Source organism: Spermophilus citellus (genome assembly GCF_964194105.1).
Source record: "Spermophilus citellus genome assembly, chromosome: 4".
NCBI lineage: Eukaryota > Metazoa > Chordata > Mammalia > Rodentia > Sciuridae > Spermophilus > Spermophilus citellus.
The window spans coordinates 115949855-115976482 of NC_138185.1; the positions used below are offsets into that span (position 1 = coordinate 115949855).

The window sequence follows — 26628 nt, forward strand, 5'->3', positions numbered from 1 at the left end:
ATATAGATGGGATATAATTTCACATTTTTCTGATTCTACATGTTATATAATCACATTGGTCACACAGTCACATACATACATAAAGTAATAATGTCTGTTTCATTCTACTATCTTTCTTATCCCCACATACCCTGCCTTCCCCTCCTTTCATTTCCCTCTACCTAACAAGAACAATTTTAAACAGAGATTTATTGAGATATAATTCACATACCTTCACCTAAAGTACAAAATTTCATGATTTTTAGTATGGTTACATAATTATGCAACCATCACCACAATCAGGTTTATAACATCTTCATTATCCTCTCCACAGTGAAACTGATCATACCTGTGTAATAAGCCCCCACTGTGGAGCTAGAGATGGAACAGCACCTGGAAGCCCTTGTGGTACCCTCCTAGATCTCCACCACCTAACAGCTGCCTTGACTTTATTACCATGTTTGTGTGTTTTGAACTTTATGTAAATAGGAGCACTTACTCCTGTATTTTTTTTGTGTTGTTGCACCAAACATTGTGATATTCATCCTGCTGTTGCTGGTAGCTAGAGGTGGTTTATTCTCGTTGTTGTATGGTATTCTATTTTGTGACTACCCCTCAATTACGTGTACTTTTTATTCATGGCAGACTTTTCAGTTGTTCACAATTTAGGGCTATTGCGGAGAATACTGCTAAGACATTTGTGAACTTGTCTTTTGGGGAACATGTGTACACTAGTAAAATCACCAGGTTAAAGGATGTGTGCATGCTCAGCCTTAGCAGAAAGTCCTGCCAAATGACTTTCTGGAGTGGCTCTCCCACCAGTAGTGTATGAGAATTAGTTTCTCCATATCAACACCAATACTTGATTTATCTCGGATTTTAGCCATCTTTGTATTTACATATATCGTGGTTTTAGTTCGTATTTCCCTTTTAAGTGATATGCTTATTGGCCTTTGGATATCATCTTTTTCAGAATGTAAAACTTCTTTGTCCACTTCGTTTATCTGCCCTCCTTTACATTGATTTGTGAGAGTTCTTTATATATTCTGGAAAGGAGTTCCTTGGCAGATATATGCAATAATTTTCTTTTAAGCCATATTTAGTAAAAAAAATTATTTGTCCAAGTATTTGATATAATCAAATGATTAAATTAACTTGTCATTTTTATTTTATTCTCTTACATTTTTATATCAAGTTTTAGTACAACTTTTAATATCTTGGTGTAAAAATCTTACACAGAACCATTTCTTAGGGCTGCCCTAATACGTGTTTGGTTATCTTTCTTTTTTAAAAAAACATTTATTTTTTAGTTGTAGTTTGATACAATATCTTTAATTAATTTGTTTATTTTATTTTTTAAAATTTATTTTTCAGTTTTCGGTGCATACAACATCTTTATTTTGTTTTTATGTGGTGCTGAGGATCGAACCCAGGGCCTCGCCTGTGGTAGGTAAGCGCTGTACTGCTGAGCCACAACCCCAGCCCTGGTTATCTTTCACTCTCTATTTTGTCTTAGTAACTGGACACCATGTAGTAACTAGAACCCCGTTATTCTCAGTGAACACTTTTTCTTTTTTCCTCCTTTTATTTTTGAGAGTTTTTAAGACCACTATTTAAATTTAAGTAAGTTTCCCTCAGTCTCTAAACCAGTCCAAATATGAACTGCATTAAACATGAAATCTTTTAATTTCCTTGTGGAGGCAGGCAAAGGTATTTTACAAAAAGAACCACTATTTCTGTTTGTTAACAATATACAGTTTTATTAACACTGGAAAGCACTTTTGTGCAGTGATCGGAGTTGAGGAACAAACCAACTCCGTCTAACATTTAGTCTCTTCATTTATTTTTTTTTAAATACTTATTTTTTAGTTTTACACAATACCTTTATTTTTGCTTATTTATTTTTATGTGGTGCTGAGGATCGAACCCAGGGCCTCGCACGTGCTAGGCGAGTGCTCTATTGCTGAGCCACCACCCCAGCCCCCCTCTTCATTTATTTTTAAAAATATTTTTAGTTGTAGATGGACACAACTCCTTTATTTATTTATTTTTATGTGGTGCTGAGGATCGAACCCAGTGTGAGGCAAGCACTCCACCACGCAGCTACAACCCTAGCCCTCTTTAAGTTTCAGATATTTCCTTGATTTACTAGATTGACCCTCAGCAACAACTGGAAATTTCTACATCCTTGGGCTACTTCTCTTACCTTTGGTTCCACATCTGGGTTCTCTTTCTGGGTCTCCTGGTGTCCTTTAGATACCTGTCACCTCTCTAGTCTCACCACCCCGCCCCGTGGGCTCCTGCTGCCTCTTCAAATTCCTGGTGGAGGAGATTCTATTGAGATTTGGCATTTGTGTATCATCCATTCAGGGGTGGGAGAAGTGGAAGAATGTGTGGCCTTGTAGCGCTGATTTACAAAGCAGCTGGACAGATTAGCGAATGACATCTGCTGAAGCCACACAGGCCAGTACCCCACGGCACAATCTGTCAGAGGTGCAGAAGTGAATAGTCTCCACCTTCAGGAAAGGTGGTGAGCAGCGCCTCCTATCGGAATTCTGATGCAACCACAGGCAGGAGATGGCGGTGCAGCGCAAGCCGCGGCTGTCCAGGGAGGTTTGTCCTAAAAGCCTTCACTAACTGTGCCCCTCCGATCAGTTCTTACCCAGGCACTGAGCCAATGCCTGTGTATGGCAGACCTTCCCCTGGTCACATGTGCCATTGCCTTTCTGGCCACAAGCAGAAGTTCTTGTGGATTCAGGCATCAGCCCCCTTACTAACCAGAGCTCTGGCCATCTTCCTCCTCCTGCCACTGCCTCATCGTTCCCACAGCTCTCTCCGTCCCCTGCTTTTGACTCAACACCAAAAGTCGCGCTGTCGCGCACACATTAGGTCTATGGTAGGTCTCACCCCACGGAAATAATACACACAAGTTAGGCCCAGGGTGGGATGATGGGAACAGGGACAGGCCGTGTTCCCTGCTACCTCCAGCCCCACAGTCGTGGTGGCCACTCCCACTGTTACTATTTCCAGTTTCTGTTCTAAACACTTGTTTCAATGCACCAGAAGATGAACTGTTGTGATGTTCACCACCACACAGGTTCTTTCTCAGTCAGTGGCACTGCTATTTGTTGTGCACACATGCACTATTCATCAGGGAATAGAAATTTCTGGAAACTGGAGCATCAACTGACAGCATTATTTGGGTTCCTCTCCCCTTGGAGATGCTTTTTGGGAGTCTTAATTTATTACAATAAATTTTCTTGTCATTCCAACCAGAGTCCTCATCTTTTCTCTGTGCTTAAGGTAGTTCCAGAGGGGCATATATTTGCGCTTGGAAGTGGTCCCCCCTCCTCTTAAGCCCCTAACTCACTATTAAGAGTTTCAGAAATATTTTCACTGGGAAATGGCCTGGGAAAACCTCAGCTATTACAATAATATATTTGGCTTTTCTCTTCTTTTTCTTCCTTCCTTTCTTTCTTTTTTTCTTTTCTTTCTTTTTTTCTTTCTTTCCTTTTTTTTTTTTTTTTAAAGAAATTTGCTGCAAATCAAAAAGCCATCCATGAGAAAGTTCAATGTTAATGTTGGGAAGCAACTCTCTGGAGGAAGGAAAATAAATTGGCATCAATTCCTCAGAGAGCAGTCACTGTGTGGTAGGCTGAGGACAAGTGGTTCAAGCCAGTTCTAGAGGGCAGAGCTACATGGGAGAATTTGGGGGTTGCTGAAAATTACATGTGACATAAGGCAGGCTCTCTAAGGCAAGGAGTTAAAAATCCAGCTGGCTGTGGTGACGCATGCCTATAAGCCCAACAGCTCAGGAGGCTGAGGCAGGAGGATCTCAAGTTCAAAGCCAGTCTCAGCAATTTAGCAAGGCCCTAAGTAACTTAATGAGACTCTTTCTCAAAAAATAAAAAGGGCTGGGAATGTGGCTCAGGGGTTAAGTACCCCTGCGATCAATCTTTGGTAACCCTCACCGCCATCCCCACTCCCATCCACCCCCTCCCCCGCAAAAAAAAATGGGAAGAAATGACACAAAAACAAACACAAAGAGTCACATTTAACAAAGAAGCCAAAATCTACTGTGAAAAGCCAGATAGTTGGGGTTGTATTTTAAGATCTTATTGTATGGGAAAAGACTGTTTTTTTTTTTTAAATGTTAGAATCACATTCACTTATCATAGGAAAGGATAATGGAACAGAACTTGATTAAGGGAACAGAGGGCTTGGGGGTCCTATTTCACTTATCTTCTTTAGTGATCAAATGAGAAGAACCAATGGAATCTCTTCCTCTTTCTCTCTCTCTATTGAATGCATAGGTGAGTTCTTAACACTAGAAAATCTGTTAATGCCTATGCACACATCAAACAACTTTCCTCAATTAAGCTAAACCCAAATGAAAAAGCAAAGGTCTTTACACAGTATTAAAGGGGGTGGGCACATGGAGCAAAACCTCCATGGAGGCAAGAGATCAGTATTCTGAAGAATGAATACTATTTAGAAAGGAAGAGACATGGTTGAGCAGTCTAGGAAGGATAGCATGTGCAAAGGCACTGGAGCAAGGATGTGCACAAAAAGATCTGGACCATGGTCACTGGGTTTAAGACTGTCTGATGGGGAAGGCAGTAAGAATAGGACTAGGGTGGACCCCTTGTACTGCTCTACAGTCAAAGCCATTTTCATGGATGTGTGAATATTTGAGAAGACTGCAATACCTAGTAGTGCACACCTGTAATTCCAGCAGCAGAGGAGGCTCAGGTAGGAGAATCCAAGTTCAAGGCCAGCCTGGGCAACTTAGTGAGACCCTGTATCAAAATTTAAAAATAAAATAAAAGGGCTTGGGTTGTAGCTTAATGGTAGAGTTCCCCTGGGTTCAATTCCCAATACCAGGGTGGAAAAGCAGGAGCCTTCAACTCATTAAGGTAATTATGGGCAAGTTACCAAACCTGTTTTCTCAGGTGCAAAATCCAGACTAGGATTGCTGTGAAAGCCAAATGGTTGGGATCACAGGCTTTGGAGCTATAGGAATAAGGGTCCTACCCCTGCTCAGCCATTTACTAGCTGTGCAGACCTTAGACACTAGAAAGACCTTAAGCACTTATAAGTCCTTAACTTTACTGAGCCTCAGTTTCTGTACAGTAAAATGGAAAATAACCACCTCGGACATATAATGTGAGGATTAACTGAAATAATGGATATTAAATTCTTAGCCAAAGGGTGGCACATAGTACTCAGTAAATATTAGTTATGATGGTTGAGAAAATGATACCTCATTGAATAAATAAGTAAGGTTTCATTGTCTGAAAGCACATGATTTGGGATATTGGCTAAATAGTGCATATAAACACAAGGATGGAACCTGCAAATTCTTTGGTCAGCTTCCAATTAGACCGGCCCCACCCCCAGCCGCTTGCAGGCCCAGCCCATCGGGTTCCCTCCAGGCCCCGCCCTGAGCGCTTATCTCCGCCCCGACGCGCCTGCGCGGGGTGGGCCGCGGCGGGCAGAGGCTATGAGGATTTTGGTGCGGCGCTGCTGGGGACCAGGGTTGGGTCATGGCGCCGCGGGCGGCAGGCCGACCTCGCAGTGGCGGGTTCGGGCCAGGCTCCGCGGGTCCCTCGGCGGGGAGGACGGCCGGGACACCCGAGTCCGCGAGAAGCCGCCCTGGCGTGTGCTCTTCTTCGGTACAGACCAGTTCGCCCAGGAGACTTTGCGGGCGCTGCACGCCGCCAGGTACCCGGGCCGGGCTGGGGGGCCTGGCGCTGAAGGTGTCCTTGCTGACCCTGTGCGACCGTCTCCGGAGTGTTTGGACTCCTCTTGGTGGAAAGCAGCAGCCCCTTGGTGGCATAGGCCCAAATCTCGGCGTCTCGGCTCGCCGGGAAGGTGTGCCACACCTGCTGGTCAGGCTTTGGGCGCCCAGTACTGTCGGGTCTACACTCCCTGCGCCGTCGGTTTTCCAAGCGCCACCCGGGGGTGCCGAGCCAGTGGTAGGCACTTTTCCTGCAGCACCTCGGACCAGGCCTACCGCCTCCCTGCCGGTGTTGGGTGTGCGGATATCGGACTCAGGTTAAGGCATTGCCCAAGGTCATCAGCTGAGCTGATTGGAGCCCAAATCAGTTCTGACTTCAGAGTTCTCCCCTTTCCAATCATTTTGCTACCTACCAGCCATGTAATTTGTAGCCTCTAATCCTTAGGGCTTTTTTTTTTTTTTTTTTAAATATCTAGGCTTGGCACCTTTTTTTGCACCTGCATCTCCTGTTCCTTGGTCCACCTAGTACACAGCAGGACCCATTTTTCTGGGCCTGAAAGGAGGACATCCCCAAAACAATTTTTTTAATGAATACATTTATAAATTAGAATTCTTAGGAGTACATTTAGTATGTATGAAATTTAACATCTTGTTTACTGGGAGGAAGAAATTGTTTGAAATTCATCCTTCCCCAAACTCCATAGTGTGTGGTAGCAATACCATACAGTGTTCTGCTTTCTTTCCCCAATTTGTGTTTTTTCTTTCTCCATTCTGTTTTTTTCCCTGATACCCCCCACCACCACCTCATTTCTGTATCTCACTTCATCACTTCTTTCTGTATGTTTAGAATCCCTTGTTTATTGTATTCCTCTCTCCACACACCCCTGGACACCTTTCACATCATGTTCTGGTTGCACACACTTCCTATCTTGTTTCCCATATTGCCACATGCATTTGACACTGACCCTTCTGATGATGCTTCACTTGACAGCTTCATTACTCTAAGCTTGTTTGCTTGATTGTTTTGGGGTGTGTATGTCTCTGTGTGTGTGTATGTATGTGGTATTGGGAATTTAACCCAGGGGCACTCTACCCCTGAGGTACTGCCTCCCCCCTATTTAGTTTGTATTTTGAGATAGGGTCTTACTAACTGTCCAAGCTGCCCTTGATCCTGCTATTTTCTTGTGTCAGCCTTCTGAATCACTGGGTTTACAAGCGTGTGCCACCACACTTGGCTATATGCTTTCTTTTTAATGCCCTGGTATATATTCCTTTTCTCTTAATTCTTCAACATATGCATGCCTGTTTAATAAGTGAACATTCAGACCCTGCAGGCTGGGGTGTATTCAGTGGTACAATGTGACACTTTTGTGTGAAGCTCTGGGTTTTAACCCCAGCACCCATAAATGAAGGAATGTAAGTATACTGGAATAATCTCTAGCAGGTAAGAAGAATGAGGTAATGCTAGTGATGTTCATGGGATGAATTTGGTTTATTTTTTAATTTGTTCTTTCGGGATTTGGAGCAATGCTACATGCTTGTAATGTTAGCTACTGGGGAGGCTGAGATAGGAGGATCACAAGTTTGGAAAATTAACCAGACCCTATCTCAAAATAAAACTTTTTTAAAAAAGTGTTGGGGGGGTTGGGGATGTGGCTCAAGCGGTAGCACACTCGCCTCGCATGCGTGCGGCCCAGGTTCGATACTCAGCACCACATACAAAGAAGTTGTGTCCGCCAAATACTAAAAAATAAATATTAAAATTCTCTCTCTCTCTCTCTCTCTCTCTCCCTCTCTCTCCCTCTCTCTCCCTCTCTCTCACTCTTTCTTTAAAAAAAAAAAAAGTGTTGAGGATATAACTCAGTGATAAAGTGCCCCTGGGTTTAGTGCTCAGTACTTCCCCACCTCCTTCTGAATTAAATTCAATTAAAACCATATCTAAAATTTTAAAAAAATTTAAGGGGATGTAACTTATTGGTAGAGTGTTTGCCTAGAGTGCTCAAGGCCCTGGTTTGATCCCTAGCACTGCAAAAACAAAAAACAAGTATTGTGTTTTTTGAATGGCATGTGGTTATGATACAAAAGGATGCACAGCAAAAAGGCATTTCCTTCCTCCCCTGTCTTCCATTTTTCACTTCTCTCCAGAGACAGCCACTGCTTTCGGTTTCTTATTTTAGACATGTTCAGAGCATATACAAGCATGTGGATATTTAACCAATTTTATTAAAAAAGACTCACATAGGCTTGTGGCTCAGTGGCAGAGCGCTTGCTTCACAAGTATGAGGCACTGGGTTTTGATCCTCAGCACCACATGAAAATAAATAAATAAATAAAGGTTTTGTGTCCATCCACAACTAGAACATTATTTTTAAAAAAGACTCACATAATAACATATAGTATTGTTAGGGGGAAAAAAGCAAAATACAGAATAGTAAGTGTAATATCCCAATTGTATGTTTTTATATGCATAGGAAATCTCTAGAATGATGCTGTCTAAATGTGATTCTTTAAAATGATTAAAATTAAATAAAAAAGTAAAAATTCAGTCTCTTGGTTGCACTCATTTTAATCATTTAGCCCTAAATGCTTCATGAATTTATTTATTTATTTATTTATTTATTTATTTTAGAGAGAGTGAGAGAGAGGGGGACAGAGAGAGAGAGAATTTTAACATTTATTTATTCTTAGTTCTCGGCGGACACAACATCTTCGTTTGTATGTGGTGCTGAGGATCGAACCCGGGCCGCACGCATGCCAGGCGAGCGCGCTACCGCTTGAGCCACGTCGCCAGCCCCCATGAATTTAATAATAATAATAATAATAAATAACAGTATGTGTGAAGTACCTTACCTTTGAGCCATGGCCCTAGAGCTCTCACATTTTTCTCTAATCTTTTTTAATTTAGGGAGAACAAAGAAGAAGTGTTAATTGAAAAACTGGAGGTGGTGACAGTGCCTTCACCATCACCAAAAGGACTTCCAGTAAAGCAGTATGCTGTGCAGTCTCAGCTTCCAGTGCACGAGTGGCCAGATGTGGGATCTGGAGAGTACGATGTTGGAGTAGTGGCTTCCTTTGGCCGACTTTTGAGTGAGACTCTTATTCTTAAATTTCCCTAGTAAGTTTATTTACAAGGAAATACAGTATACAGACTTTGGTCTTTATAAAAGGACCTGGTATTTAAAATTTGATAATTTGAACTCTATACTTTTGGCATGAATTGTTGAAGTGTGTTGAGTTCCTTATCACACTCAATGGGCTTTAATCTAACCTCATTTAAATTCCATATATATAGTCCGGGATGTAGCTCAGCCGCAGAGTACTTGCCTAGCATGCACAAAGTTCTTGGTTCATTCCCAGGTACTGAAAAAGGAAATTCTCTATATGTGCACACAACTCCTAAATTTGTCCCTCCAGAACAGCTCTTTCCTATAACTCCAGGCCTCTAATACCTATTCCATTCTCTTTACCTCCGCTTTGAGGTCTGATAGGTACCTTATGTTCAAGATGTCCAAAACCTTTTGGAATCATTATCTCAGTAAAGACAACTCTGCCCTTCTAGTTGGATGGGCCTGAGTTGTTCTTGATTTATCTCCTGGCATCAGAATATCTTCAGTCCTTCAGGATATCTTCAGTCCTTCAGGATATTCTACTCCTCTACCTTCAAAACCATCTCATAGTTGCACTTTCCTCCATTACTGCAGTAGTCTCCTGTGTCATCTCTGCCTTTATCCTTGGCCCTTCTGTCTTTTACCAACCCAGCAACCAAAGTGATCCTTTAAAAGCACAAGTCAGATCATGTAATTTTGCTCCAAATCCTCTGAGCATTTCATTCAGAATAAAAGGCAAAATTTTTTTGTTGGCTTACGAGGACCTACATGTTTTGTCTTCTCTGGCTGTCTGACCTCACCTAGGAACTGTTCCTCTGGTTCACTGTATTCCATCCACATTGACCTCCTTATTGTGCTAAGCATTTACTTTTTTAAGATCTTTGTATTTAAAGTTCCATCTGCCTAGAAAGCTTTTTTCCTGTATGATAGTCATGCACCACATAATGACATTTCAGTCAATGGCAGCATATTTGATAGCTACCCATAGGTTATATTGCCCAGTGATGTCATTGTCATCTTAGTTTGTGTGAATACATGCCCTAATTTTCACAGAACAGAATCACCTCACAGTGTGTTTCTCAAGACATATCCCCTTGATTAAGCAACTCATGACTATCTGCATGGCTTATTCCCTTACCTATTCATTGTCTTTGCTCAAGTGTCTTGTTGGTAAAGCTTTCTTAGACCACTATTGAAATTGTAAGGCATGCATGGTGGTGCATGCCTGTAATCTCAGCTGCTTGAGAGGCTGAGGAAGGATCACAAGTTTGAGGCCAGCCGGGCAACTTAGTGAGATCCTATCTCAAAAAAATAAAAAGAGCTGAAGATTTAACTCAGTGCTAAAGTACATGAGCAATGTCCTAGATTTAATCCACAGTATTCCTGCCCCCCCCCAATTGTTATCTCCCACCCAGTACTCCTATCCCTTTCTCTGCTGTTTTTTCCCCTAGACTTCAGCACCATCTGGCAAACTTTTAACATACAGTGTTTTTTTTGTTTGGTTGTTTGTTTTATTGTTTATCTTCCACTCTTTGCATATAAGGGCAGGAGTTTTTGTTTTTTTGTTTTTTTATAACACTTAAATCCCTAGCTAGCACTTAGTGTCTGCACACAGATTGTACCCAGTGAATATTTGTTGGATGAGTGGGACTGGGCTGTACAGTAGGACTTAGAATAATTATAAGGCTTTCTCTCACACACATACACACACTCAAGTGTAGGCTTATGCTGGCGGAGGCAAACCAATGATAGATTAGTAAAATATTTAAATTACTCATCAGTGCATGGTAGGTGTAGTGGGATAAACAGCAAAGGTGAACAGATCATTAGATGGGGATTTAGGAAGCTTGCTTAAGGCATTCTATGAACAGAAATTAAACGATATAACTATCAGTATAATTTCTTATGTCTGTGATGTGCACAATATGGTTTGAGGGGTTCCTCTCATATTGTAATAAATGCATTTTAAAACTTCCAGATATCACAAGCTTTTATAGAACACTTTGGAATAATGAATGGTTGTTTTTGCTTTGTTTTTTAATTAAGTTTCATTGGTTTTTTTATGGTAAGAGAGTGAACTTACATGTGACTTATGTTTTTTTAGGTGATTCAAGACTAGATTTAGCTCTCTGGTCTTTTTTAATTTCTGGGAAAGCTTAAGGATGAGCAGTATTATATTAGTTTAGGTAGTAGTAACTAAATAGTAAAGCCACTGACTTACTAATTTCTGCATTTTCAAACTCAGCGGCATATTGAATGTCCATCCCAGTTGCCTCCCTCGATGGCGTGGTCCAGCCCCTATAATCCATACAGTGCTTCATGGAGACCTGATTACTGGAGTGACAATTATGCAAATTAGACCTAAAAGGTAGAACATATTTTTTTTCTTGAGATTTTTCTGATTTTAAATGTTAATATCAATCTTTTGGGTGCCTGAGTCGACGGGTGAATGAACAGTGCTCAATTCTCCAACTTCCTTGCTTTTATATCCTTTCTGTTGTTTCATAATTTCTAACATAAGCCCTTAAAATCCTTATGAAATTGTTAATTTGTTAGTTGAAATAAATTATGAACACCTGATTTCTTTTTTTTTTTATTGGTTGTTCACAACATTACAAAGCTCTTGACAAATCATATTTCATACATTAGAATCAAGTGGGTTATGAACTCCCATTTTTACCCCAAATACAGATTGCAGAATCACATCGGTTACACATCACATTTTTACATAATGCCATATTAGTGACTGTTGTATTCTGCTACCTTTCCTATCCTCTACTATCCCCCCTCCCCTCCCCTCCCATCTTCTCTCTCTACCCCATCTACTGTAATTCATTTCCCTCCATGTTTGTTATCCCATTCCCCTCATAACCTCTTATGTAATTTTGTATAACAATGAGGGTCTCCCTCCATTTCCATGTGATTTCCCTTTTTTTCTCCCTTTCCCTCCCACCTCATGTCTCTGTTTAATGTTAATCTTTTCTTCCTGCTCTTCCTCCCTGTTCTGTTCTTAGTTGCTCTCATTATATCAAAGAAGACATTTGGTATTTGTTTTTTAGGGATTGGCTAGCTTCACTAAGCATAATCTGCTCTAGTGCCATCCATTTCCCTGCAAATTCCGTGATTTTGTCATTTTTTAGTGCTGCGTAATACTCCATGGTGTATAAATGCCACTTTTTTAATCCATTCATCTATTGAAGGGCATCTGGGTTGGTTCCACAGTCTAGCTATTGTGAATTGTGCTGCTATGAACATCGATGTGGCAGTATCCCTGTAGCATGCTCTCTTAAGGTCTTCAGGAAATAGTCCGAGAAGGGCAATAGCTGGGTCAAATGGTGGTTCCATTCCCATCTTTCCCAGGAATCTCCAAACTGCTTTCCAAATTGGCCGCACCAATTTGCAGTCCCACCAGCAGTGTACAAGAGTACCCTTTTCCCCACATCCTCTCCAGCAGTCATTGTTGTTTGACTTCATCATGGCTGCCAATCTTACTGGGGTGAGGTGGTATCTTAGGGTGGTTTTGATTTGTATTTCCTTGACTGCTAGAGATGGTGAGCATTTTTTCATGTACTTGTTGATTGATTGTATGTCCTCCTCTGTGAAGTGTTTGTTCATGTCCTTGGCCCATTTGTTGATTGGGTTATTTGTTTTCTTATTGTCTAATTTTTTGAGTTCTTTGTATACTCTGGATATTAGGGCTCTATCTGAAGTGTGAGGAGTAAAAATTTTGAACACCTGATTTCTATAAAAAAACATTGTGTAAGGGCTGGGGCTGTGGCTCAATGGTAGAGCTCTTGCCTGGTATGTGTGAGGCACTGGGTTCAATTCTCAGCACCATAAATAGATAAATAAAATAAATGTCCATCGACAACTAAAGAAAAGAAATGATTACTTTAAAAAAAATCCAAGTACAGGCCATATTTTGCTCTTCTTTCAAATTGATGTTTCTACTTTGCTAATGGCTGACAGTCAAATTTGTAAGCTGCAATAAACTATCTTTGTGCTATGTAGACAAACATTGATCTTAAGAAATAGTAGTCACATTATCAACTTTTGATTTTCCCTAGATTTGATGTAGGCCCAATTCTCAAGCAGGAGACCATCCCTGTGCCACCCAAGAGCACTGCCACGGAACTAGAAGCACTGTTATCAAGACTAGGAGCCAACATGGTATAGTTCTTCCATATTCCTCTGCTTTTCACCCATTCAGTAGGTCTCCCAAGTGGTTCTGAGGAAAGAACACTTTTATGATTTGTAATTTTAAGCTTCTATTGTTTTCTTTTCCTGGCTTCCTAAAAAGTAGCCTCATATTTGTGGTCTCATGTAAATCTTTTCGGATTTGCAGAGTGGGTTCTTAAAAAAGGCTTTCAAATAAAACAGATGATCATCCATGGACTGAGGCCTTTACACTAATCTGCCCAGGTTCTTTCTCCTTCCTCATATATGTACCTTGCCTGCCTGTCGGAGTGAACTAATAGTCATTTGCTAAGTAACTCAGTTTTTCCTCTCCCTCTGTCCTGGGTTCTAGTCATTTGCATCTATATGCCCTGAAATTCTGCTTACCACCCTTCTATAGATGATCTTTGTTCTTTCTGTGGCTTTGTGTAGCTTGTTCAATCAGTTAACCATAGGTCTAGAAAAATGCTTAGTGACTAAATTCACATTTTTCATTTGAACTAGCTAATTTTATATAGTGTAATATTTTTTCCCCATAACTATAGATGTTACTTCCTATTTTGGCACTCCCTTGGAAATGATCTGATAATATCGGCTGCCATTTATTGAGCATGAACTCATGTGCCAAAACTGTTTTAGATTCCCTGTTTGTTTGTTTTTTCCCCCTTCCTAGAAACCTTTGCACAATTGCTATTGATTGACAGATTATGACATTGAATGCCACAGAGAAGTTAAATAACTTCTGCACAATAAGACAGCAGTAGGTGGTAGAAGTGGGATTTGAACACAGAGCTGTATAACTCCAGAGTACATTCTTTCTGAGAGCTCCACTGCTTTCTGTGGGGTAAGAATGTAGGTAGCTGAGCATAGGCTGTCCTTATGCTGAGATCTTGCACAGCCAGAGAAAGCCCCAAATTATCTGGAAACAAATCAGTGCCTTACACTCCATCGAGAGGAGTTCCACCAAAACTCCACTGAATTCAACTTGCATCCTCACATAGCTTAAGCCAGTTTACTACCTGTAGCCACCCAGCTAACATTATAGGTAATTTCATGGTGCTGAACTATAAGATATTTCTGCTTTGCTTTTCTGTGCATCTTGAATATATCATGTGCTCTCTTTGTAGCTTATTTCAGTTTTGAAAAATTTGCCTGAAAGTCTGAAAAATGGAAAGCAGCAGCCTGCTGAGGGAGTGACACAAGGTGAGTGAGACTGCAGAGATTTCACATCTTGTGTAAGGTTTTGTTTGTCCTGATGGTATCTGAATACTGGCTTTTTGCTGTACTTTTCCTTTAATTTTGACAAGGGTGAGTGCCCACTTGTATGTCCTTTTCCAAAGAATGGTTGGTAAGCTCCACCTCTCCCTCTTAGCATATAGTCTCATGAAGGATTCAACTTTCACAATTTTATTTTGAAAAATATTAAATGTAGCAATAAATTTAAAAACTAGTATAATGAATGTCAATTTATCCCAATAAATTATTAATATATGACCATATTTTCCTTCTGTATATATATTTAGTGTGTGTATTTTAAATTTTGCTTATTCATTTGCAAGTATGAAAAATGACCTTTTATCTCTAAGTATTTTACTATGCATTTCTTTAGAAAAATAATTACTAAAATGTATTTTATAGCTTTTTTTTTTTTTAATAAGGATCCAGGGAACACAAGACTGTTCAAATCTCTTTTCACAAGTTTCAGTCCTAATTAGGCCCCAATTATATAAATGTAATTTTTTTTTGGTTGGTTTTTGCAGTGCTGTGGATTGAACTCAGGGGAAATTTTTTATTTAATTAAAAAAGAAAGAACTTTAGGATCCAGTTATTAGTTGTTATATCTCTTTTGTCTCTTTAAAATAATTTCTCCAGACTGGGCACAGTTGTAATCCCAGCAGCTCAGGAGGATAAGGCAGGAGGATTGGAAGTACAAAGCTAGTTCAGCAGCTTAGCAAGGCGCTAGGCAACTCAATGAGATGCTGTCTTAAAAGTTAAAAAAAAAAAAAAAAAAAGGGGGGGGGGGCTGGGGTTGTGGCTTGGGCTGGGGTTGTGGCTCAGCACTAGAGTGCTCATCTAGCACATGTGAGGCCCTGGGTTCGAACCTCAGCGCCACATATAACTAAATAAAATAAACATATTGTGTCTAATTACAACTAAAAAATAAATATTTTGGGTTGGGGATGTGGCTCAAGCAGTAGCGCGCTCGCCTGGCATGTGTGGGGCCCGGGTTCGATCCTCAGCACCACATACCAACAAAGATGTTGTGTCTGCCGAGAACTAAAAAATAAATATTAAAAATTAAAAAAAATATAAATAAATAAATATTTTTTTAAAAAAGTTTAAAAAGAAAAGGGCTGGGTATGTGGCTCAGTGGTTAAGCGCCTCTGAGTTCAATCCTGGTACCAAAAATAAATAAATAAAATAAAATAATTTCTCCACTATTTCCCCCCCATTATATCATTAACTTCTTGAAGAGACCAAGTCAGTTATCTAATTTGTTTCGTTCTAGTATAGTTTATATCCCTTATATTTCGCATAAATTAGAAGTTCTAAAGGTTTGGCTAGATTCAGATTTGAAGTTTTTAAAAAGTATTTCATAGATGGTACTGTATTTCAATAACATTTGTGCTAGCTTAGGCATTGCTTTTTATTTTTCTTTATGATTTAATTTTAATTTTTGAATATGTAAAATATACACCTGATTCAGAAGTTAAAACCATTCAAAAGAATATACTCAGTAAAATATTTCTTTTGTCCCTTCCAACCTTTTGCAAGTCATGATATCATGTTGCATGAAAAGAAAGCTAAGAGAAAGCATAGAAACGCTAACTTTGATCATTGATTAGAATGGTGACCACCAGATCTTTACAGTGTAACGATGCATTTTTCCTTCTGCAATTAACAGATAATCTCTGGGGTGATACTTTTCCACTGTGCAAGTACCCCTACTTATTTGTTATGTGTTTAATAGTTCCAATATTATAATACTGATATTACTACTAACAGTGCAATTATTAAGATTTAAGATTTCTTGTAATTTTTTTCTTTGTCCTTAGACTATATCCTACTAAGATGTACAATCAAATTACTATGTTTAAGATTGTTTTTTTCCTCATATTTTTATTATCTACTTTGACTACTAGGGTTTGTTTATTCAGTTTGTTTTCAGTTTTAGGAGTTGCTTTATTTCTTTCTTTTTTTTTTATTGGTTGTTCACAACATTACAAAGCTCTTGACATATCATATTTCATACATTAGATTGAAGTGGGTTATGAACCCCCAATTTTACCCCAAATGCAGATTGCAGAATCATGTCGGTTACACATCCACAATTTTACATAATGCCCTATTAGTAATTGTTGTATTCTGCTACCTTTCCTATCCCCTACTATCCCCCCTCCCCTCCCCTCCCATCTTCTCTCTCTACCCCATCTACTGTAATTCATTTCTCTCCTTGTTTATTTTCCCATTCCCCTCTCAACCTCTTATATGTAATTTTGTATAGCAATGAGGGTCTCCCTTCATTTCCATGCAATATTCCTTTTCTCTCCCTTTCCCCCCCCATCTCATGTCTCTGTTTAATGTTAATCTTTTCTTCCTGCTCTTCCTCCCTGCTTTGTTCATAGTTGCTCTCATTATGTCAAAGACGACATTTGGTATTTGTTTTTTAGGGATTGGCTAGCTTCACTAAGCATAATCTGCTCTAGTGCCATCCATTTCCCTGCAAATTCTATGATTTTGTCATTTTTTATTGCTGCATAGTACTCCATTGTGTATAGATGCCACATTTTTTTTATCCATTCATCTGTTGAAGGGCATCTGGGTTGGTTCCACAGTCTAGCTATTGTGAATTGTGCTGCTATGAACATCGATGTGGCAGTATCCCTGTAGCATGCTCTTTTAAGGTCTTCAGGGAATAGTCCGAGAAGGGCAACAGCAGGGTCAAATGGTGGTTCCATTCCCATCTTTCCCAGGAATCTCCAAACTGCTTTCCAAATTGGCCGCACCAATTTGCAGTCCCACCAGCAATGTACAAGAGTACCCTTTTCTCCACATCCTCGCCAGCACTTGTTGTTGTTTGACTTCATAGTGGCTGCCAATCTTACTGGAGTGAGATGGTATCTTAGGGTGGTTTTGATTTGCATTTCTCTGACTGCTAGAGATGGTGAGCATTTTTTCATGTACTTGTTGATTGATTGTATATCCTCCTCTGAGAAGTGTCTGTTCAGGTCCTTGGCCCATTTGTTGATTGGGTTATTTGTTTTCTTATTGTCTAATTTTTTGAGTTCTTTGTATACTCTGGATATTAGGGCTCTATCTGAAGTGTGAGGAGTAAAAATTTGTTCCCAGGATGTAGGCTCCCTATTTACCTCTCTTATTGTTTCTCTTGCTGAGAAAAAACTTTTTAGTTTAAGTAAGTCCCATTTGTTGATTCTTGTTATTAACTCTTGTGCTATGGGTGTCCTATTAAGGAATTTGGAGCCCGACCCCACAATATGTAGATCGGAGCCAACTTTTTCTTCTATCAGATGCAGAGTCTCTGATTTGATATCAAGCTCCTTGATCCATTTTGAGTTAACTTTTGTGCATGGCGAGAGAAAGGGATTCAGTTTCATTTTGTTGCATATGGATTTCCAGTTTTCCCAACACCATTTGTTGAAGATGCTATCCTTTCTCCGTTGCATGCTTTTAGCCCCTTTATCAATTATAAGATAGTTGTAACTTTGTGGATTAGTCTCTGTGTCCTTTATTCTATACCATTGGTCCACCCGCCTGTTTTGGTACCAGTACCATGCTGTTTTTGTCACTATTGCTCTGTAATATAGTTTGAAATCTGGTATCGCTATACCGCCTGATTCACACTTCCTGTTTAGAATTGCTTTTGCTATTCTGGGTCTTTTATTTTTCCATATGAATTTCATGATTGCTTTATCTATTTCTACAAGAAATGCCATTGGGATTTTGATTGGCATTACATTAAACCTATAGAGAACTTTTGGTAATATCGCCATTTTGATGATGTTAGTTCTGCCTATCCATGAACAGGGTATATTTTTCCATCTTCTAAGATCTTCTTCTACTTCTCTCTTTAGGGGTCTGTAGTTTTCATTGTATAAATCTTTCACCTCTTTTGTTAGGTTGATTCCCAAGTATTTTATTTTTTTTTGAGGATATTGTGAATGGAGTGTTTTTCCTCATTTCCGTTTCAGAAGTTTTGTCGCTGATATACAGAAATGCCTTTGGTTTATGCGTGTTGATTTTATATCCTGCCACTTTGCTGAATTCATTTATTAGTTCTAGTAGTTTCTTTGTAGACGCTTTTGGGTCTTCTAGGTATAGAATCATGTCATCTGCAAATAGTGATAATTTAAGTTCTTCTTTTCCTATTTTTATGCCTTTAATTTCTTTCGTCTGTCTAATTGCTCTGGCCAGTGTTTCGAGAACTATATTGAATAGAAGTGGTGATAGAGGGCATCCCTGTCTTGTTCCAGATTTTAGAGGGAATGCCTTTAACTTTTGTCCATTCAGAATGATGCTAGCCTGAGGCTTAGCATAGATAGCTTTTACAATGTCAAGGTAAGTTCCTGTTATCCCTAGTTTTTCTAATGTTTTGAACATAAAGGGATGCTGTACTTTGTCGAATGCTTTCTCTGCGTCTATCGAGATGATCATATGGTTCTTATCTTTAAGTCTATTGACGTGGTGAATAACATTTATTGATTTCCGTATATTGAACCATCCTTGCATCCCAGGGATGAATCCTACTTGATCATGGTGCACAATTTTTTTGATGTGTTTTTGTATTCGATTCGCCAGAATTTTATTGAGGATTTTTGCATCTAGGTTCATTAGAGATATTGGTCTGTAGTTTTCTTTCTTTGAGGTGTCTTTGTCTGGTTTCGGAATCAGGGTGATGTTGGCCTCATAGAATGAATTTGGAAGAGCTCCCTCTTTTTCTATTTCCTGAAATAACTTGAAAAGTATTGGTATTAATTCTTCTTTAAAGGTTTTGTAAAACTCCGCTGTATACCCATCCGGTTCTGGGCTTCTCTTGGTTGGTAGTCTTTTGATGGCTTCTTCAATTTCATCCATTGATATTGGTCTGTTCAAATTGTGTGTATCCTCCTGACTCAGTCTGGGCAAATCATATGACTTAAGAAATTTATCAATGTCTTCACTATCTTCTATTTTATTGGAATATAGGTTTTCAAAATAATTTCTAATTGTCTTCTGTATTTCTGTAGCATCTGTTGTGATATTGCCTTTTTCATCCCGTATGTTAGTAATTTGAGTTCTCTCTCTTCTTCTCTTCGTTAGCATGGCTAAAGGTCTGTCGATCTTATTTATTTTTTCGAAGAACCAACTTTTAGTTTTGTTAATTTTTTCAATAGTTTCTTTTGTTTCAATTTCATTGATTTCCACTCTGATTTTAATTATTTCTTGCCTTCTGCTACATTTGCTGTTGTTTTGCTCTTCCTTTTCTAGGGCTTTGAGATGAAGTGTGAGCTCATTTATTTGTTGGTTTTTTTTCTTTTTTTGAGGAATGACCACCAGGAGATGAATTTTCCTCTTAAAACTGCTTTCATTGTGTCCCATAGATTCCGATATGTTGTGTCTGTATTTTCATTTATCTCTAAGAATTTTTTGATTTCCTCCTTTATGTCTTCTGTAACCCATTGATCATTCAGTAACATATTGTTCATTTTCCATGTGATGTAGGATTTTTCCTTCCTTCTTTTATCATTGATTTCCAGTTTCATTCCATTATGATCAGATAAAATGCAAGGTATTATCTCCACCCCTTTATATTTACTGAGGGTTGCCCTATGGCATAATATATGGTCTATTTTTGAGAAGGATCCATGTGCTGCTGAGAAAAAAGTATATCCATTTGATGATGGTTGATATATTCTATATATGTCAGTTAAGTCTAGGTTATTGATTGTGATATTGAGTTCTATAGTTTCTTTATTCAACTTTTGTTTGGAGGATCTGTCCAATGGTGAGAGAGGTGTGTTGAAGTCACCCATAATTATTGTGTTGTTGTCTATTTGATTCTTGAACTTGAGGAGAATTTGTTTTATGAATGTCGCAGCACCATTATTTGGTGCATAAATATTGATAATTGTTATGTCTTGTTGGTGAATGGTTCCTTTTAACAGTATATAATGTCCTTCTTTATCCCTTTTGATTAACTTAGTCTTGAAGTCGATTTTATTCGATATGAGGATGGCCACCCCTGCTTGCTTACGAGGACCGTGTGCATGGTATATTTTTTCCCATCCTTTCACCTTCAGCCTGTGTATGTCTTTTCCAATCAGATGTGTCTCCTGGAGGCAGCATATTGTTGGATTTGTTTTTTAAATCCATGATACCAGCCTATGTCGCTTTATTGGAGAGTTTAAGCCATTAACATTCAGAGTTACTATTGATATATGGTTTGTACTTCCATCCATGTTTGATTATTTATCCTTTTTTTAAAAAAATTTAGTTTGTTTCTCCATGTTTATCTTTCCCCTCGCCCTCTGTCTTTACTGAGGCACTTCCCACTGATGGTTTTGGTTATTGTTTTTCATTTCTTCCTCGTGTAGTGTTTTGCTCAAAATGCTTTGCAATGCTGGTTTTCTGGCTGCAAATTCTTTTAACTTTTGTTTATCATGAAAGATTTTTATTTCGTTTTCATACCTGAAGCTTAATTTTGCTGGATACAGAATTCTTGGTTGGCATCCATTGTCTTTCAGTGTTTGAAATACATTGTTCCATGACCTTTTTGCTTTCAGTGTCTGTGATGAAAAATCCGTTGTTAACCTTATTGGTTTACCCCTGAATGTAATCTGTCTCCTTTCTCTTGTAGCTTTTAATATTTTCTCTTTGTTCTGTATATTGGATATCTTCATAACAATGTGTCTTGGCGTTGGTCTACTGTGATTTTGTGTGCTCGGCGTCCTGTATGCATCTTCAATTTGTATATCTGTTTCCTTTTTTATTTCTGGAAAGTTTTCTGTAATTATTTCATTCAGCAGGTTACTCATTCCCTTGGTTTGAATCTCTGTACCTTCTTCTCTCCCGATGACTCGTAAGTTTTTTTTTTTATGTTATCCCATAACTCTTGGGTGTTTTTCTCGTGATTTTTTACCAGCCTTTCTGAGTTGGCTAGACTCTTTTCAAGATGATATATTTTGTCTTCATTATCTGACGTTCTGGCTTCTACTTGCTCCACTCTGTTAGTGGTACTCTCAATTGAGTTTTTAATTTGGTTTATCGTTTCCTTCATTTCTAGAATTATTGTTTGATTATTTTTTATAATGTCTATCTCCTGATAAAGATGCTTAACTTCTTCTTTTATCTGTTTATGTAATTCATTCTCAATGTGTTCTTTCACTGCTTGAATTTGTTGTCTCGTATCCTCTTTAAGGTTCCATTCCATCTGTCTAAGGTGTTCCTTGAGTTCTTTATAAGACCATTTTTCTGATGACTCTAGGTCCTCCTGAATATTTAGGCTGTCCTGCATTGTTTGTACTCCTTTTCTTCCTTGCTTTTTGAAGCTGCTCATGTTACTTCTTGTTCTGTTTGACTGATGAGTTACTGTTTACTCCTATAAATTTATTAGATGCTTGGGAGGAAAGGTATTAGAAGGGAAGGGAAGAAGTCATTAAAGAGAATGAGAGTAAGCAGGTAGAATTCAAGGAAGGGGGGATAAGATAATTGAAAAGAAATGAAAAGACAAAAGAAGAAAAAAAATAGGAAATAAAAAAAATAAAAAAAAATAATAAAAAATTAAAATTAAAATTAGAAGAAAAAAAATTTAAAAAAATTGTAAAAAAAAATTTAAAAAACAACAAGAAAGAAAAATGAAAATGAAAGAAAAACCCAAATCAAAAAAAAAAGAGAAAAGAAAAAAAGAAAACAACAAAAAAAAAAACTAATAAATGCAGTCCTAGAGTTTGATTAACTTCTCTTCCAGTAGGTGGCGCTGTGCCCACCAGGCCAAGTTTCTCCTGTCAATACGCAGGAACCAATCACTGTGCAGCAGCTCCTCCCAGACTGGGCGAGTCTCCAATCCTGAGTGTCTAGGGCCTCCTCTTGTGTCTAGTCACTTCCCACTTTTCCTCTAGCCAGGCCCCTCTCATGGGTGCCGCTCACCACAATACTGGCTACACGCCAGGTCTGCTGCTCCCGGGAGCCCTGTTTTCATGAACGACTGGGCACACTCTTCCAGTTTGCCATTCCCTCAGACCCTAAGTTTGTAGAGCTTGGGGCTGAGAATCCTCAGCGAATTATACTTGCCCTCCGGTAGCCACGCCCCCGGTAGCTGGTGCAAGAGACCTCAGCTGTCAGCCCTGGTGGGAGCGGTAGTTCCGCGCCGCGGGTCCCGCGCCACCTCTGATTCCCTGGGTCTGGCTATCGTGCTCACGGGAGAGCTGGGAGGGGCCCTTAAGGTTTCCCCGATGTGTGGAGAGGGAAGGCTAGGAATTACACAACTGTAGCCGCAGGTTTCAATGAAGTTATCTCCTCCGCCGCAGTCTGATGACGTCAGTTCTCTGCCATGGTGGTGTCTCTTGCAAATGGCGACAATTCGTTTCCCTTTGCCGGGCAACCAATGCAACGGGTGGGTCCTTACTGTCTCTCCCAAGCCCTGTTTCAAACCTGTGGCCACTACCTATGAAGGCTCGGTAGGCATTTACCTCCGTAGGATGAGAAGGGCTGACCAGTTGTTTCAGCCGGATGGATTAGTGCTGAGTCACAGCTGTTTGTCTGCGGGAAGCAGGCGAACGGGAGCTTGAATTCAGCCCATCCGGGCTCATTGTGTGTTCTGAGAGGCCCAGACTGTTCGCCCCAGATCCACGTCGGCTCAGCATTGCCTAGTGATCCTGAAATTTCTCGAGATTTGAGGAGAGGGTGTGTGGAGATCAACTCAAAATTTCTCTGTCCCGGAGCAAAGTGCTTCGGAGACCCACCCCCAGCTCGTGGCTAGAGGGAAGCGCCACACCACAGCTGTGCCACACTTGGCCGGGCTCCGCACCGCGCCACCTGCCCCCAGCGGCGCCCGCTGAGCTCGGTGCCCCGACCCAACCTCCAGGCCCCACCTGCTTTATTTCTATTTGTGATTAAATTTTGTTTTTTGAAAATGTTAAATATTTAGGTGATTCAAAAATTAAATAATTTAGGCCTGGCACAGTGGCATACACAGATGTAATCCTAGTACCAGAGGCTAAAGCAATAGTATTGCAGGTTCAAGGCCAAACTGTCAACTGAGCAAGACCCTGACTTAAAAATAAAAAATAAAAAGGGCTGTGGAGGTAGCTCAGTGGTAGAGCACCCCTGGTTTCAATTCTCAGTCCTGGGGGAAATAAAGAATAAAAAAAAATATTATAAAAACAATTTATAAAGGTATGCTCAGAAGTTCCCCTTTCATCCCCATCTCATCCAATTCTATTCTATTCTGTCCATCTATAGAGAATTATTTTTATTAATAGTTGATCATTGGAATGGTGACTACCAGAGCTTTCCAGTGTAAACCAAGTTTCTTCAGTCTTCCAGTTTTTACTTTTGTCAAAATTAGCAAAAACATATAATTGTTATTTTGTTATTTTCCTTTTACTTAACAATGTATTGTAGAGACCACTAGCTATTAAGAGAACTTTCTTTCTTTTTCTTTCTTTCTTTTTTTTTTTTATGGTAGTGGGGGTTGAACCTAGGGCCTTGTTAACTTGCTAGACAAGTGCTTTACCACTGAGCTACATCTATAGCCCGCCTCTTTCTTTTTTATGGCAACATAATTCTCAATTGTGTGGATATATCATAATTTATTCAGGAGAGTCCCTATTGATGGGTTGTTTTCAGTTTTTTGCTATTTAAATACTACTACTATAAATAATTTAATGTGCATTGTACTTCCTAATCCAGTAGATGAGAAATTGTATCTTGGAGTAGTTTAATGTCCATTATTTGTATGAGTAATGTTGAAAATCTCTCTTTTTTTTTTTTTTTTGGTCAGGGGATACTGAGTATTGAACCCAGGGATGTTCTACCACTGAACTACATCTCCAGCCCTTTTTATTTTTATTTTGAGACAGGGTCTTGCTAAATTGATCAGGGCCTCACTAAATTGCAAAGGCTGGTCTTGAACTTAGCAATCCTCCTACCTCAGCTTCTTGAGTTGCTGGAGTAATAAATAGTAGATCTTTTCATATATGTGTAAGGACGGTTTGCATTTCCTTTTTTTGAGAGGTATCATTACCTTTGGCTCATTTTTCAATCAGGGTTTTGGTCTTTTTTTTTCCCTCAGTTTTTAGGAGTACTTTATATAATACAGAAATTAGCCTTTGTGATATAAACTGCAGATTCTCTCAGTTTGTCATTGCAAATACTTATTCTGCCACTAAGCTGCATCCTCAGCCTTGTCATTTGTGGGTTTTTTTTCTTTTAATAACTTTATTTTTTATTTACTTTTGTATGTGGTGCTGAGGATCAAGCCCAGTGCTTCACATGTGCTAGGCAAGTGCTCCACCACTGAGCCACAACCCAAGCCCATTGTCATTTGTTTTTTGATTTAACTTACAGCATTTCTTTTTCTTGTTAAAAAAAAAAAAACCATCATTAATTGCTTCTGGACTTTGAGTCCTAGTTAGAAGAGCCTTTTCTATTCCCACATTATAAAGTAGTTCACTTGTGGTTTTTTTTTTAATTTTTTTTTTTTAAGTTGTAGATGGACACAATACCTTTATTTTTATGTGGTGATGAGGATTGAACCCAGTGCCTCATGCTAGGTGAATGCTCTTCCTCTGAGCCACAACCCCAACCCCTTGTGTTTTCTTTTAGTGCTGGTTTGGTTTATTCATTTTTACTTCATATTGTGGGAAATTTTGAACACACAAAAGTTGTTGTTATTCAGCATCAATATTTATTATTTCTTGAATATTGAACCTGATGTTCTTTCTTGCTCTTGGCTTTACCTTGTAGCTCCTAAGATTTCTGTTGGTACCAGCTGTATAAAATGGGAGGAACAAACTTCAGAGCAAATATTCAGACTTTATCGTGCCATTGGAAATATAGTAAGTTGAGAAGTCATGCTGCAATTTTACCTAATTGAGTTTTTTGTATGTAATTTGCTTCCTGAATATTTTTATTTACGAATGAATCTTATAAACTAAACCTACAAAACCTGACATTTATTTTAAGGTATTATTTAAGTTTTGATGGAGGCATTAGCATTCATAAATTACTTTCAAATATAAGTTTTGCAGTTTCTTTTTTTAATATTTAAAATGCCTTTATTTTATTTATTATTTTTATGTGGTGCTGAGGATCGAACCCAGCGCCTCGCATGTTCTAGGTGAGCGCTCTACTGGTGAGCCACAACGCAGCCCCAGTTTTGCAGTTTCCTATGACCAAATTCCATTTCACAGTCAAGGGGAATGAAAACTAGTTGAGTAACGTAGAGGTGCTCGTAAAAATGATTTGAGTCTTATAACTCCTAATCCAGTGCTCTTTCTAGTATGTCTTTTTCCCTTTGGCCAATTTTTTTACAAACAGATTTTAAATCATTGATTTCTACATGTGATACACAAAGAGGAGTTGTAATGTCAAAGCTTGTTAAAATATCCAAGTTAAATTCTCAGTTCCCTGACAAAATTTTTTTTTCCTTCCTTTCTTTTGATGACCATTTGTATTATTTAAATTCTGAGTTTACCAAGAATGTGTTTTTTAATGGACTACCTCTGATATTAATGTGGGTAAAATGGGAACTACCATTGGGTATCTGTGGCATGCCAAGTTCTTCAGTGAGGATCACAACTTCATTTTGTACTTATTAGTAGCTCAAAGTCAGCAAACTGAAAATATTCATAACACAAGAATTAAAAGGCTAATTCTCTAAATATGTAAAAGGTTTTCATAAACTAGTAAGAGATGAACAACCCAGTTTTTTCAAATACGGGTTAAGGGCATAAATAGGTAATGTATAGCGAAATAAATAAAAATGTAAGTAAATACATTGACAGCTTCTCAGCCTTACTAATCCAAACAGCAGTTGTCATTTTTTTTGTTGTTGTTCACTTATAAGGTAGTTTAACAAGACAATGTTCCTATCAAAACAAAACTGGCTTCTTTGCAGAAGTTGACAAGCTGACCCTAAAATTCACAAGGAATTGCAAAGGGCCCATTAAATCAGCTTTGTGGGGTGGGGAGGCAGAGAGGCAGAGAACTTGCACTTCCTGATTTCAAAACTTACTATAAAGCAACAGCAATCAAACAGCATGGTACTGGCTATAGCTTAGTGGAATAGAATCAACATTTATGGGCAATTGATGTTTTTTTTTTTTTTTTACAAGAATGTAAGAATAATCTAACAGAAACAAGTTTTGGACATGGTGCTAAATGTTTATAATCAAAAGAATGAATTTTGAGGGACTGGGTTGTGGCTCAGTGGTAGAGCACTTGCCTTGCACATGTGAGGCATTGGGCTCAATCCTTAGCACTACTTGAAAGCAAGAAAAACTTGAAAAGCAAGGCCACACAAAAATTTGCAACATTATTTGGAATAGACAAAAAGTGTAAATGACCCAAATGTCCAACAAATGATGGATATATAAATAAAATATAGTTTATCTATAGATGGAATAT

The 26628-nt window shown here is 38.9% G+C and overlaps 1 protein-coding gene across 1 annotated transcript in view; it reads left to right on the forward strand.

Moving 5' to 3' along the window:
* The first annotated feature begins 5451 nt into the window (after positions 1 to 5451).
* MTFMT (mitochondrial methionyl-tRNA formyltransferase) overlaps positions 5452 to 26628 on the forward strand; it is a 30482-nt gene continuing 9305 nt past the window's right edge. Inside the window, exons 1-6 of the mRNA XM_081288715.1 lie at positions 5452 to 5703; positions 8625 to 8834; positions 11072 to 11194; positions 12894 to 12996; positions 14130 to 14205; positions 24967 to 25058. Of these exons, the coding sequence (XP_081144841.1) occupies positions 5483 to 5703; positions 8625 to 8834; positions 11072 to 11194; positions 12894 to 12996; positions 14130 to 14205; positions 24967 to 25058 (825 nt within the window). The 5' untranslated portion in view covers positions 5452 to 5482. The remainder of the gene's footprint in view (positions 5704 to 8624; positions 8835 to 11071; positions 11195 to 12893; positions 12997 to 14129; positions 14206 to 24966; positions 25059 to 26628) is intronic.